At 44.0% G+C, this 14435-nt stretch overlaps 2 protein-coding genes across 2 annotated transcripts; both read right to left on the bottom strand.

The window, feature by feature from the left end:
* Window positions 1-12081: 12081 nt before the first annotated feature.
* Window positions 12082-13038, bottom strand: LOC126719793 (uncharacterized). The gene has a single exon (XM_050422310.1). It carries the CDS (start codon window positions 13036-13038, stop codon window positions 12082-12084), a length of 957 nt encoding a protein of 318 aa, XP_050278267.1.
* Window positions 13039-13074: 36 nt separating this feature from the next.
* On the bottom strand, window positions 13075-13533 carry LOC126719792 (uncharacterized). The gene has a single exon (XM_050422309.1). It carries the CDS (start codon window positions 13531-13533, stop codon window positions 13075-13077), a length of 459 nt encoding a protein of 152 aa, XP_050278266.1.
* Window positions 13534-14435: the final 902 nt, after the last annotated feature.

Here is a 14435-nt window from a genome sequence, read left to right as displayed (position 1 = left end):
TGTAAATTCATAAACCCTAGTTCATAGTTAGTGATAAAATTGGGCATTTAATTTATAAAAACTATAATATATCAATCATGATAATCTATCTTGACTTCTGATTGATATGTTGGTGTGTCTCAAGTGTTTTTTAAGTTACACTAAGCTAGATCATTATAAGATTTATTGTTCAACTAACTACTGTCACCTGCACAAATAAATATCATGACTACTACTTTCATGGACTCTCATTCTTGGGAGGATGGAGAGCTCAAATATAAAATGTTGATTGCTTTTATAAAACACCCACATCAGTTTATCTATTCTACACATTTATTTAATAAAATATTCATTCTTTTTACATTTTTTTTTTATTTCCTTCCCTCTCCTCTCTGGCACAAACTCACCACCTCGTCTTCTCCATCCACACCCACCCCAGCCAGCCACCCTTCAACAAAATCCGGTCACTGATTCACCGATCTTCCACAACAACAAAATCCAGCCACTGATTCACCGATCTTCCACAACAACAATCACAACAACAACGACACAACAACAATCACAACAACAATGATTCACCAATCTTCCACAACAACAATCACAACAACAACAACACAATCACAATCACAACAACTCTGACCCACTCGCCCTCCATGTCCGATCAATTCTCCGTGTCCGATCAATTCTCCGTGTTCGATCAATTCTCCGTCACCGTCTCTGTTTCCAAACGGATTGTTGGATCGGAGAGGCCGATCAGCGTTCCCAACTCACTCGCCGCCCAAACCCACTCAATCCCAAACCCATTAATCACCCACCCAACCCGAAACCCAGTCAAGCCAAATCATCACCCAATCGGCGGCAAGATCATCAAAACCCACCAATGAACCAGAAAAGCCAAGCCGATCAAGATCAAAACCCACCGACCCACACCCACAATCAACCAAAAAACCAGAAAAAAAAAACCAACAACCAACAGATCGGAGCGAGATCGAGGCCTCCAACCGGAGCAAGATCGACGCCTCGCAGCACCACCACCTCCTCGCGACGGCCGCCGGCCTCAAGCTCAACCAAAAATGGATCAAAACCCACGAGATTCTAGGCGACAGACCCGTCGGAGAACTTCGTTCGTGTTGTAGGCGACGGACTCGTCCGGCGACTCGGCTTGCTCGACCTCGTTCTCATCGGCGGTGATGGCGATCGGCGGAAGCTAGAGGAAGAAAAATTGATGAGATGAGAGAAAGAGAGAGCTGTGCGCTTGAGAGAGAGTGAGAGTGAGAGCAAAGACAAGAGAGAGAAAAAAAAGAGCGAAAATGAGGTTTTTATTATACTGTACAGATAATAATATTTTAAGGGATAAACGGGCTATAGTGCCCGTGTAAATTTACACGGGTACTGTAGCTCGTTGAAAATTTTAGATGATTTTACACGATTTTAAATGATCTGATGCAGTATGTTTTTTGGTTCAAAATGTGTAAAAATGGTCAAAATGTGTATTTTACACATTTATAAAAGAGCTGGTGTGGTTGCTCTCACCTGCACAAATAAATATCATGACTACTACTTTCATGGACTCTCATTCTTGGGAGGATGGAGAGCTCAAATATAAAATGTTGATTGCTTTGATGTATGTTGGAGTGAGATCTTGCATGGTCAAGAACTCAGTACGTTAGGCAATCACATGTAGTATTATGGGAACACACTTTCTTAAGACAAAATCCATAATATCTTTTTAAAGACATGAAATATCCACTTGAGGTTTAATTGGAATTGATTATTTAAAGTGTTCGGTCTTATTACTATAGTAAAAGGTTACTAAAGTTTATATTTAACTAATCGCAGACCCGTGCATTGTGCGTGATAATTTTTTAAATAAAATATTATTTTAGTCCCTAGACTTTATAAAGAGTTTTTTTTTTTTTTTTTTTTTTTTTTTAAAATAGTTTTATCATATTTTTCATAATCTTGTTTTTAAGTCATTATGAAGATTATGATTGTGTGTGTGTGTATATATATATATATATATATATATATCTATATATATATTACTTCCCTAGTTAGAGTTTGATTAGTTTTAAGTTTAAATTTTGTATTATTATATTTAATTGTTGATTATTGATTTAATTAAGTGAATGTAATGGTTGATTTTATTGCACTATAAAATTTTCAATGTCCTTTATATAGTCATCTCTATTTTATTTTTTACTCCTGTTGACCACTTTTTTATTTTCCAAATAATGGTTATTAATTGACATTTGATTTCATTTTTTTTTTCTTCCCTTGCTAGTTGTAAATTTTATGGTTATCAATAAGAAATAGATACCGGGGATGACTTAAATAGTTATAGATGTAGTTATGTTAGTGGTATATATATCAAAGGGTTTTTTTTTTTTTTTTTTTTTCCTTCTGAATTTTCAAGGAAATATAAAAGGCGTTTCTCTAGTTTGGTCTTAATCAATTAAGATATCCATAATATATTAACGGAAGTAATAATGAGCCTTAAATTTTTTTTTTAAATGTATGAAGTGGTTAGGTTATTGGTATGTCAAAGGTTTTATAAAATAAATAAATAAAAAATCCAAGGAAATGTAAAAGGCTTTTTTTAGAAAAAAGAAATTGTGACTTTTTGAATTGTAGAAATATGATTGTTTTAGTTATCTTGTTTATAGATTTCATTATTAAGTTATAAACATCTAAATTAAAGTAAATGAATATATAAATGCAAAATTATATGTAAAGTTACAACCGCACAAGATAAATATGTATAGATAATTTTATTATTATTATTATTATTATTCATGAATAATTATTTCATTGTTTACTTATAAATATCTAAATTAAATTTTTTTTTTTGAAAAAAAAAATCTAAATTAAAATAGATGAATATGTAAAGGTAAAATTATATGAAAAGTTAAAACTACCCAAGATGAACGTTTAACTACTGATGGATGTGTGTTTTTTGAAGACTAAAAGTATACACGATTGCTTTAGTTGGAACTATATAACTATGTCAATATTGTTGTAAGTGGTTCCATCATTTGCAAATTATCAAGTTTGGTGGCCTTATAAAACAAATATTTCATTTTGCAAAAATCTTTACATGAACTCCTCTTTTGTGACAACCTTTTTTTTTTTTTTTTTTTGCTGAAACAACTTAAGAATATTAAGACTTAAGTTAACACATGTGGTAGTTGTAAAACACGTCAATGATATGAAAAATAGAAAGATTTAAATATTTTAAAAAAACATTTTTAGTAGATTGTAATATAAAATTTTTTTTCTCAATATTTATGTAACTTTTCCTATAAGATCAATATTGTTGGCATCCTTTAAAGATGATACATAATATTTTTGAGAAGAAAAAGAAGAAGCAGAGATGATGCTAACACATAATATAAAATTATTAAATTTGCGTGATTTAAATTTGTGGCAAAAAATATAATAATGTATCTGCGATAAAAGTTTTTATCTAAATGATATATAGTAGTTCATTTTTTTTTTAGACTTGATTCAAAAAGTTCATTCTCAATAGCCTTTTAAGTCTACAAATTGCTTAATCTATGGGCCTAGACACATTCAAAGGGTGCTATCTAAATTATAAACTATATGATCCTTTATCACACAAATATTTTGATTCCCCCAATGTATGGTAAAGGAAGGCAAGTTTGTGTCTACCATTTTCTTGATTTGTGCTGCATAATTTAATAGTATGGAAGATGTGATTAGATTTAAATGTTGAATAAAATAAGATGAGAGGAAAAAATAGTAAAAATAAAATATATATAGCAATAAACATCAAATTATCCAAGTCATTCTATGTAATATAATAACATTATATTATTATATACTAGATTTATAATGCAATAGGATAATATTTAAACAAAGAGAATATAAAAGATAACAACTTAACACACAAAACTAAATTGCATCAACCCAAAGTAGAATTCTAATTAACACGAAAATTCATCAACCTAAAGAATTGATGCAATAAAAAAAATCAAAAAAATAAAAAAAAAAATTGAGAGAGAGAGAGAGAAATGTAACCTTTTTTTGTGAAAGAAAACTATGCATAGAATGAAAAATAAAATGTCAAATTTATAGTAAGATGTTGAGAATAAGAAGAGTCAAAATAAAGGAAGACAAAAAGGTAGAAAAAAAAATGATATTAAGGTAGAAAGTAGTGGGGAGATGAAGAGGTAAAAGAGAGGGAGAGTTTTGGAAAATTAATAATAAAAATAATGGTTAAAAGATGTGCGTCCCAGAAATGAAGTTATTGGGCCTAACTTCACTTGGACTCACAACCTATTTGTAAGGTGGGTTAAGGATTTCCTACTTTGGGTCGTTCACGGCACAGAGACTCAAACTGATTTTCCTGCTCTCACTCCCTGTCTAACTGTTTTCTCTCCCTTTTTTGTGAACCCCTTCTTCTTCCCCAACTTCTCCTATTTATAGCTTTAAGTTAGTGGGGAGATCATGATTGCTGCCATTGTTAGTGCAATTGAAGGTCCAATATTTTTTGTTATAAGTGGATGTTTAGGTGAGAGTGGAATACAACGATTATGGCCTTGGAACTTGGTTTCAACTCAAGTGAATATGCTCGGTAGTGATGCTCCCCGAGGACATAAGCAACCTATGGTATGTCCGGGCAAGTTTTCGTCGATTGTTCGGGAAATTTATGCCGAGCATAGTTTAGGGGCCGAGGCTTAAAACTCGTGTTTCTTGAAGGTAGTTTCAAGCAGGGCTTAGAGTGAAGGGGCCGTGCCAATGGGCCTGAGCCCAGGGCCCATCTGGGTCTTGGGACCTCGGTGCCGTACATTAGTCCACCCTTGATTCATACCCGGCTGCTGGCAAGAATCAAGGAGCCAACCGGGCTCTTCGGTTTCGAAAGCCCTATGGTCAGGGATTCATGTGGTTACAGCTTCTCATTAATGCTCTTCTCGAAACACGTGCTATTCCGGGGCGCCAAGTTCAGTAGTCATTATTGCCTGACGGTTCGTGAACCGAAGCGGCGCACGTGTCGGTTATCCTTGGCATTCGTAGGGTCTTTCGTGGATCGTGCCCATTTATTGCTTGGTAAAACGTTCCCATGCCCTTTGCTGATCCTATAAATAGCTCTCTTCAGAGCATTCTTTCATTTTTTCCACCTATGATCTCTTGAGCATACTCTCTGCCGACCAATCCTTTATGCGCTTACTCACCAGCCCAGAGTTCCTTCCTCCCTTAGAACCCAAAGTAAGTTCTCTTCCCTTTCCTATTCCTTCAGCTCATTTCTTCGAGTTCCCTTTCATAGTTTTAAGTTTCAAAGATGGGTTACTCTTATCTCCTGGAGACCCCGGCTGCCTTGGCCACCTTTAGGCAAAAGTTTAATGTTCCCGATAACGTGGAAGTGGCTTACTGCCACGAGAGTGAAATCGCTTTCCACCGAGGGCATGGTACAGCCTTTTTCCCTTTAATGGCAATTCTAGAGGGTGGGGTTAGGTTCCCCATGGATCCCCTTTTGGAAAGCACCCTTAGGTACTACGGACTGTGTCCCGACCAACTTCCGCCCAACTTTTACCGAGTAGTTAGCTGCGTTAGTAGGTTGAACCACACCTTTGATTTACAGTTAGATTACCATGATATTAACCACATGTATAGTCTCTGTGGGAATAAAGCTTCCAACTTTTACCTAAAAACTAGGGATAACCGGGTACGGCTGATATCATGCCTACCTGATTCGAATAGGAACTCGGCTGGGGAGTTTGTCCGGGTACTTGGCAACTGGTCTGCCGGGGAGGTCCCCTATCCTCTTTCACGGCACGAAGTGGGTTCGTACCAATCTCTTGACCCAACCGTTCTTCCCCCCTCCCCTTTTTTCCTTTTATTTCCTCTTTACTGAAATAGATTTTTGTTATCGGATACTGATATATCATTTGTATTTTTGCAAACGGCAAAGTGTTCGTTCCGGACATCAGGACGGTCCACGTAAAAGACTTAAACTTCATCCTCTGTTTCGAGGTGTTCGTGCATTGGGACGGATAGCTCCGAGCCTCGCACCTGATCCTCGGAATAGAGCCTGTTTATTCCACCTGACAGCCTTTCAAGCAGGCGCTACTGGTTGATAGTCCACTTTTGTCATACATCGACGTACGGTACGCGAATTTTTTGCCGCCGAAGCTTACGACCGGAGAGGCGAGGGAGTTCGGAAAGCGCTACACCTGCTCGGACGAGCTAGCTCCTTTACGGGACGAGTTTGCGGAGCGCGTGTCTCGGCGTCTTCGAGAGTTAGCTCACGAGGCCGTTCAACAAGAGGTCGTTGCTCAAGAGTAAGCTCAACCCGAGAACCCTGTTGCGGGGCCCGAGCATACTGAGCTTGAAGCAACCAGCCTGTTGGTTACAGATACCCGTCCCGGAAAAAACATGGTGGCTAGGAGGGTCATGACCATTAAGCGGTTTGTGCCCGGTGCGCGGCAACCTACCCAACCCCCACCTTCTCAGGGTCGAAGCCAGGTGCCTCCCCCTCCACCCTCTTCTCAAGCTGGACGAGCTCGGAAGAAACAAAGGGTTGCTGATCAACCACCTACGGGTCCGGGAGATGCTGCCGTCCAGACTCCTCCCCGGCCAACATGAGGTATCGTAATTCACGAGCCGCAAACCTAGGTCGGGCCGGGTGGTGCGTCCTCCTCCTATGCCACACTAGCGTGGAAGCCAAGGTTTTTGCTGGACGGCAAGCCTCTGCCTTCAACCGGTTGTGTGCGGATGTGGGAGAAAGGCGAGGGTGGCCGCATTGCTCAGACCCTGGCCGAGGGTCTTCTTCTTCCCGACGACGTGCAAGCTTTCGAGGATGGGTCGGAGGAGTCTGTGGGGCGCCGGTTAGAGTGGCATACTATTGCGGTAACTCCTTGCTCGTCTATTACTTTCCATACATTTCTTTTCATTTCCGTACTAACTCCCGTGTTTGTCAGGCTGCTTAACTGGCTCACATATTGGCTGGCCGTGCAAAGGATCTCGCCGAGGAGGTCGATCGCGAGAGGGGGGCGCGGGAGTCAGCTGCCAAAACAGTGAAGGAAAAACTGAAGGCAGCTGAATCTGCCGAGAAGAAGGCTACTGCCGCGGAGAAGAATAGAGCGCTGGTGGAGAAGAGATGCTCGGAGCTCTTGGCTAAGCAGAATGAAACAGACGTGAAGCTAGCCGAAGCGATTAGCCTCAACACCTCCCAAGCCGAGGAACTCACCAACCTGAGGGCAGCCCTGGAAGCCTGTGAGCAAAAATGGTACAATGAGGGGTTCGCCGATGCCGAGAAGTTGGCGGAACCGGTGGTGGCCCAAGCTCGAAGGTTGGGTTTTGAGGTTGGGCGGTTTGCCGCCCTAGAAGCTCTGGGAGTTCCCGAGGATTCCCCCCTGAAAGACCCCGGCCAGATTCCCTTTCCGAGCCTCGTTGATGATGTGCATGACCCAACAGTGCCCGCTAAGGAGGAAGAATCGGCAAGCATGAGGGAGCTGGTGGAACAGATTGATGCTCATGCAGAGCTAGATGAGATGGAAGCCTCCAGTATCCCGACTGTACAAGACCTACTAGGTGAGGACCTGCATTTTCCCGTGACCGACCAAACCGAACCCCCCACTTGACTTAAATTAATTATTGTTCCGCTCTTACCCCTTTTTACCGCATTTTTTCCTTCTCTTTAATTTGTCAAGTTTACCTACGTCACCGGGTTGTGGTGACTGAAAAATTTCCTTATTTCGCGGGGATGACCCATAAATGGTTGCCGAGTTTTGGCGATGGAATATTAACTTTGCTTTTATCTCAATTTGAATGACGATCTGTCTACTGTGTTTGTTGGGATCATGCCTGTGAGTGCTTCACTGTGGTCCTTGGTGCTGCCTTTCTTTATCTATTTTTGTTATCACTATTTATCCTCTCGCATGTTTGGCCGGGAGCGGCCTGCACGGTGGCCCAATATACTGTGTTTATACGACGTTTGTTCATTCTTTTGAGAGTGTGAACGGCAGTGCCTCAAACTTGCGCACAACCTTCACTTGCTTGGAGATTCCGATCATATCAAGATTGATGACCCGAGATGGCGAGTCCCGTCAGTCTTTCGCTTTTCTTTTCTTTTTTTATTATTATTATAGAATGATAAGGTTTCCACTTGCCCGGTGATTCTGATCGAACCGAGAACAAGGTTTCTGTCCTTAGTCTTTTGTATGTATGATAAGGTTTCCACCTGCCCGGTGATTTTGATCGAACCGAGAACGAGGTTTCTGTCCTTGGTCTCTTGTATGTATGATAAGGTTTCCACCTGCTCGGTGATTTTAATCAAACCGAGAACGAGGTTTCTGTCCTTAGAGATTTTTTTTTTGTTAAGAACGATAAGGTTTCCACCTTCCCGGTGATTTTGATGGAACCGAGAACGAGGTTTCTGTCCTTAGTCTCTTGTATGTATGATAAGGTTTCCACCTGCCCGGTGATTTTGATCGACCGAGAACGAGGTTTCTGTCCTTAGAGATTTTTTTTTTTTTTTTTTTTTTTTTTTTTTTTTTTTTTTTTTTTTTTTTTTTTTTTTTGTTAAGAACGATAAGGTTTCCACCTTCCCGGTGATTTTGATCGAACTGAGAATGAGGTTTCTATCCTTAGTCTCTTGTATGTATGATAAGGTTCCCACCTACCCGGTGATTTTGTTCGAACCGAGAACGAGGTTTCTGTCCTTAGATTTTTTTTTTTGTTAAGAACAATAAGGTTTCCACCTTCCCAGTGATTTTGATCGAACCGAGAACGAGGTTTCTGTCCTTAGTCTCTTGTATGTATGATAAGGTTTCCACCTGCCCGGTGATTTTGTTTGAACCGAGAACGAGGTTTCTGTCCTTAGATTTTTTTTTGTTAAGAACGATAAGGTTTCCACCTTCCCAGTGATTTTGATCGAACCGAGAGCGAGGTTTCTGTCCTTAGTCTCTTGTATGTATGATAAGGTTTCCACCTGCCCGGTGATTTTGATCGAACCGAGAACGAGGTTTCTGTCCTTAGTGTAATCAATTCGCGCTAAACATGCAATTTGCTTAAAGTATGACAATAAGATCAAATACAGCGGAAGCAAATAAGTTCACCGTTATATTGACTAGAGCAAAGTACAAAATATGGACTTACGTTTTCGCGCATGAACGGTCACTGATAGAACTTCTTTAGGTTGTGGACATTCCATGGTCGGGGGAGTGGCCTCTCGTCCAGGTCTTCTAGGTAGTAAGCCCCCGCGCCTACAATGGCCGTGATCCTATATGGTCCCTCTCACGTTTGAGCTAGCTTCCCTGCATTTACATCCCGCATGTTTCCCACAACTTTTCTCAGTACCAAATCTCCGGCACTGAACTCCCGAATTTTCACATCTCGGTTGAATCTTTGGGCGAGCCTTTGCTGGTATTCCGCGAGCCGTATTGTGGCTGCTTCCCGGCGCTCTTCTAACCAATCTAGGTGTTCCAGTATTGAACCATCGTTTCGGATGGGGTCGAAACCTGAAACTCGTGCGCTGCACAGACTAACCTCGGTTGGTATCACGGCTTCTGCCCCATACGTTAAAGAGAACGGGGTCTCCCCCGTGGACTTTTTGGGGGTTGTCCGATAAGCCCACAAAACATTAGGCAATTCTTCGGCCCACCTTCCTTTTGCCCTGTCCAACCTCCTCTTCAACCCGTTCAAAATGGTCTAGTTGACAGCCTCAGCTTGGCTGTTGCTTTGAGGATACGCCGGAGTGGAATACCTATTCTTAATGTTGAGATCGCTGCAAAAGGTTCGGAAAGCTTTGCTATCGAACTGTAGGCCGTTGTCGGATATAAGTGAGTCTGGTACCCCAAATCTAGTGACTATGTTCTTCCATACAAACTTCTTCACGTCTACATCCCAGATATTAGCCAGGGCCTCGGTTTCTGCCCACTTTGTGAAGTAGTCAACCGCCACCAACACGAATCGGCGATTACCTGTCGCTCGGGGAAACGGTCCAAGGATGTCTAGCCCCCATTGTGAAAATGGCCACGGACTCTTGACGGGGTTTAAAGGACCTGTCGGTTGGTGGATCAAAGGGGCGTGTTTTTGGCACTGTTCACATTTCCGAGCATATTTTGCCACATCCTTCTGCATTTGCGGCCACCAAAACCCTTGGGTCATCGCCCTGTGTGCCAATGAACGCCCCCCAACATGGCCACCACATACCTTGTCATGTAGTTCGGACAGGAGTTCTTCTACTTTTTCAGGATGTAAACATAAAAGGTACGGACCTCCAAAAGACCTCCGGTACAACTTGCGATCTGCAGACAGCCAATATCGGGGAGCCATCCGACGAATTCTTTTGGCCTCTCTCTCATCCTCCGGAACTTTATCCTCGGCTAAGAAATCTATGATTGGGTTCATCTAGCACGGCCTGGTTGTTGAAACTACGGACACATCAGCCCCGGCTATGTGACTGTCATCTTCCAAACTGATGCTTGGCTCCCTTATAAGCTCTATTTTGATAAGCCGAGGAACATCCTCGGCAATTGACGAGGCCAATGTGGCTAGTGAGTCGGCGTGCCTGTTTTTAGCCCGTCCTACCTGGGATACTTTCACTGTCGAACTTGCTAATGATACACTTAGCTGTGCTCAGATAGGCCTTCATTCGAGAGTCCCAAGCCTCAAAGCTTCCAAGGATCTGATAAACAACTAGCCGAGAGTCTGAATAAATCTCCACATCTCTTGCGCCCAGGCTCAACATGGTTCTCAACCCGGCAAGAAAAGCCTCGTATTCGGCCTCATTATTAGAGGCTTTGAATCCCAGTTTGAAGGAATGCTCCAGTCGTATGCCCTCCGGAGTGATTACGACTATTCCGGCTTCGGCCCCCATAGCACTAGAAGCACTGTCCACAAACACCTTCCATGGGCGATTTTCTATATTACAGATTATCTTTCCGTCGTTCTTGGGGGTGAATTCCGCAATGAAATCAGCGAGGACCTGCCCCTTGACTGAGCTTCTCGGCCTGTATCTTATGTCGAAGGAGCCTAACTGGGTTCCCCACTTAGCTATTCGGCCCGTGAAGTCTGATCTTTTCAAAAGCGACTGCAAGGGATATTCGGTGAGGACGAACACGGTATGAGCTTGAAAATAGTGTGGCAGCTTTCTTGTTGCGTGCACCAGAGCTAACACTAACTTCTCCAAGGGTAGATATCTCGTCTCGGCATCTACCAGGGTTTTGCTTATGTAATACACCGGTTGCTGCACTCCTCGATCCATCAACAGCACGGCGCTCACGGCATGATCGGACATCGAGTGGTACATGAACAAATCTTCTCTGGAATCCGGGGCTGTTAACATGGGCGCTTGTGCAAGATATTCCTTCAGGTCCTGAAAGGCCTTGTCACAGTCCTCGTCCGACTGAAACCCCTTCCACTTCTTCAGAAGCTAATAAAATGGTCTGCAGCGATCAGCAAATTTGGAGATAAAGCGATTCAATGCGGCTAACATCCCGGTTAACACCTGCACTTCCTTGGGGTTACTCGGCGGTCTAAGGCGTTCCACGGCTCCTATCTGGTTGGGATTGGCCTCTATTCCTCGTGTGGAAATCAGATACCCCAAGAACTTACCAGCCCCACGCCGAATGTGCACTTCTCGGCGTTCAGGCGCAACTTATGCTACCGGAGTACTTCAAATACCTCCCAGAGGTCTTTAATGTGCCGTGGTTCCTATTTACTCTTCACCACCATATCGTCAATGTACACCTCTACCGTGCGCCCAATTTTTTCTCGAAACATCCTCGTCATCATCCGCTGGTAAGTGGCCTCGGCGTTCTTCAATCCGAACGGCATCACTTCATAGTGATAGTTGGCATCTAGGGCGATGAACGCCGTCTTTTTTTGGTCCTCGGGTTCCAGGGCAATCTGGTGATATCCCTGAAAGGCGTCCAGGAAGCTTATCCTCGGGTGCCCGTACGTAGCATCTACTAGTTGGTCAATCTTGGGCATTGGGAACAGTAACATTTGTACCTTATCTCGGTTTGCCATGCTCATGCCTAACTGGAAATACCTGTCAGCGTCTGGCAAAATTTTGACCTTCAAAACATCCTCGGCACAACACGCCCCTGCTTCTTCTCGGGGCCTCTATAATTGCTATGAAGCTACTTCTTCGGTGACTTCCTTTTGTTCAGCTTGCTCGTCTTTCCACTTGATCGCGGCGACCAGACACTGCCTAGCCACTCGCTGGTTCCCCCGTACCACGGCAACTCCATATTCGGTGGGAAATTTAACTTTCACGTGCAGGGTGGATGGGACGGCTTTCATCGCGTGAATCCACAGCCTTCCCAAAATTGCCGTGTATGGCGAGAACGACTTGACTACTATGAAGGTCACCACTACTTCCTTGCCCTCCATACTCACCGAGAGAGAAATCTGTCCTTCGGGGATTACCGTTCTTCCGTCAAAAGAGACGAGCGGCATGTCATATTTCACCAAGTCCCGATGTTTTAGTCCGAGCCCTTCAAACAGATCGGGATATATTACATCAGCTCCGCTTCCCTGGTCTGTCATTACTCTCTTCACCAAGAAGCCGCTTATCTGCGCTGCTACTACCAACGCATCATTATGAGGTTGGATCGTCCCCTCCAGATCCTCCTCGTCGAAAGAGATCGCCAGCCGGCCAATTTTCATCCTTTTTTCGGGTGATCGTCCTTCCGAGCACGCTACTGTTAATACTTCTCTCGTCGTGGCCGCGTTCCTTGGGGCAGCATGGATGACTTCGATCACTCCTAAATGAGGCGGGGGAGGATTCCCCATCTGCCGAACACCCTGACCAGCATCTCGGTTACCAGACTCCATTACGAATTCTTTCAAACGCCCAGCTTTCACCAGCTGACCCAGATGATCTTTTAATACCCGACACTGTTCGGTGGTGTGCCCTTTATCTCGGTGATATGTGCAGTACAAGCTCTGATTCCTCCGAGATGGATCCCCTCCCATCTTGTTCGGCCACCTAAAGAATGTTTCATTCTTAATCCGGTCCAAAATTTTGTGCACCGGTTCTTTGAACGCTACATTTACCCCTCCAATTTGTGTTTCTGGCTCCTGCATCCTGAAATCCTTCCTCGGTCTCGTGGGAAAAACGCTCTATCGGGAGCGGCTCAACAACGGGGCCTTTCCCTTATTCTGTAGCCGATCATCTTCGAGGCGTTTGTACTCCTCAATACGTCTCATAAGTTGCCTCATATCCTCCGGGGGCCTTTTCGTCAGCAATTCTCGTAGTTCAGAATCCTCAGGTAGGCCCATCCTGAAGGTGCTCGCCGCAATCTTTTCATTAGGCCCACCAATCTCATTGTACAGCTCCCAATACCGACTAGCGTAACTCCGAAGGGTTTCGCCGACCCCCATATTTATGGAAAGCAATGCATCCACCGGTTGCGGCACCCGGCTGCATGTCACGAATCGGGCGCCAAACTCCTGGATCAGCTCGGCAAAACTATGGATGGAGCCTTTTCGTAGCCCATTAAACCATCTCAAAGCCGTGGAGTCGAGACTTGAGGGGAATACCTTACACATCAACGCATCTTTGTGCGCGTGCAAAGACATCATATGGATATAATGACTGACATGTTCCACCGGGTCCGTCTTCCCATCGTAGGAGTTGAACGGTGGTCACGTAAATCTGTTCGGCATAGGGGCCCGCACAATTTCGTTTGAGAACGGTGACCGGGCAGCTCTTCGTAAAGCCCGGCTCATCGCGTCCATAGTGGCATTGTAGGGTTGCCTCTCTTCCGGTGAATCCGAACCACGGTCACCAAACTAGTGCGAAAGAGAACGGTTCCGACGCCGGAGCCTCTCTTGGGAGTGTGAGCGTGTCCTATGTCGGCGTGACTCTTGGGAAATTGAACGGTCCCGAAATCGTCGTGAACTGGAATGGCCAGACCTCTCCTCGCCTTGATCTCCCATACCTCTGTCTCTCCTTTCTCGGTGGTCCTGGTCCCTTCTCTGGCGCCAACCCCTTGCCTCTAACTCCAAATCCCCCACCAGTCTACGCAACTGCTCCAACTCTTGGTCCCTCTCGTCATGCTGTCGGTGTCCCGAGGCATTGGACATCGTTCGGCGAGTCTGGTCTGATCCTTCTCCCAGGCCAGATTCTTCTTCTCCTCGCACACGCTGCCTATCCTCCCGCCTTTTCTGCCTTCTTTCCCGCCATGTAGAACCCCGATAAGATCCTGTCGATCCGCTCTCGGCATGGCCTCCCGTACGCCTTTCGGACATTTCCTTCGTTCGAGTCACGGTCGAACCATAGCTTCGTAGGATGGCCCCACGGTGGGCGCCAATTGTGCGTCTCAGAAATGAAGTTATTGGGCATAACTTCACTTGGACTCACAACCTATTTGTAAGGTGGGTTAAGGATTTCCTACTTTGGGTCGTTCACGGCACAGAGACTCAAACTAATTTTCCTGCTCTCACTCCCTCTCTAACTGTTTTCTCTCCCTTTTTTCTGA

This window comes from Quercus robur, chromosome 3 (assembly GCF_932294415.1).
Source record: "Quercus robur chromosome 3, dhQueRobu3.1, whole genome shotgun sequence".
NCBI classification, from domain to species: domain Eukaryota; kingdom Viridiplantae; phylum Streptophyta; class Magnoliopsida; order Fagales; family Fagaceae; genus Quercus; species Quercus robur.
Note: the sequence above shows the minus strand (reverse complement) of the source record. Positions and strands in the feature narration are given on the sequence as shown.

Coding starts and splice junctions, on each gene's coding strand:
- LOC126719793 (XM_050422310.1), bottom strand. CDS start 13,038: ATGCAGGAGCCAGAAACACAAATTGGAGGGGTAAATGTAGCGTTCAAA.
- LOC126719792 (XM_050422309.1), bottom strand. CDS start 13,533: ATGTCTTTGCACGCGCACAAAGATGCGTTGATGTGTAAGGTATTCCCC.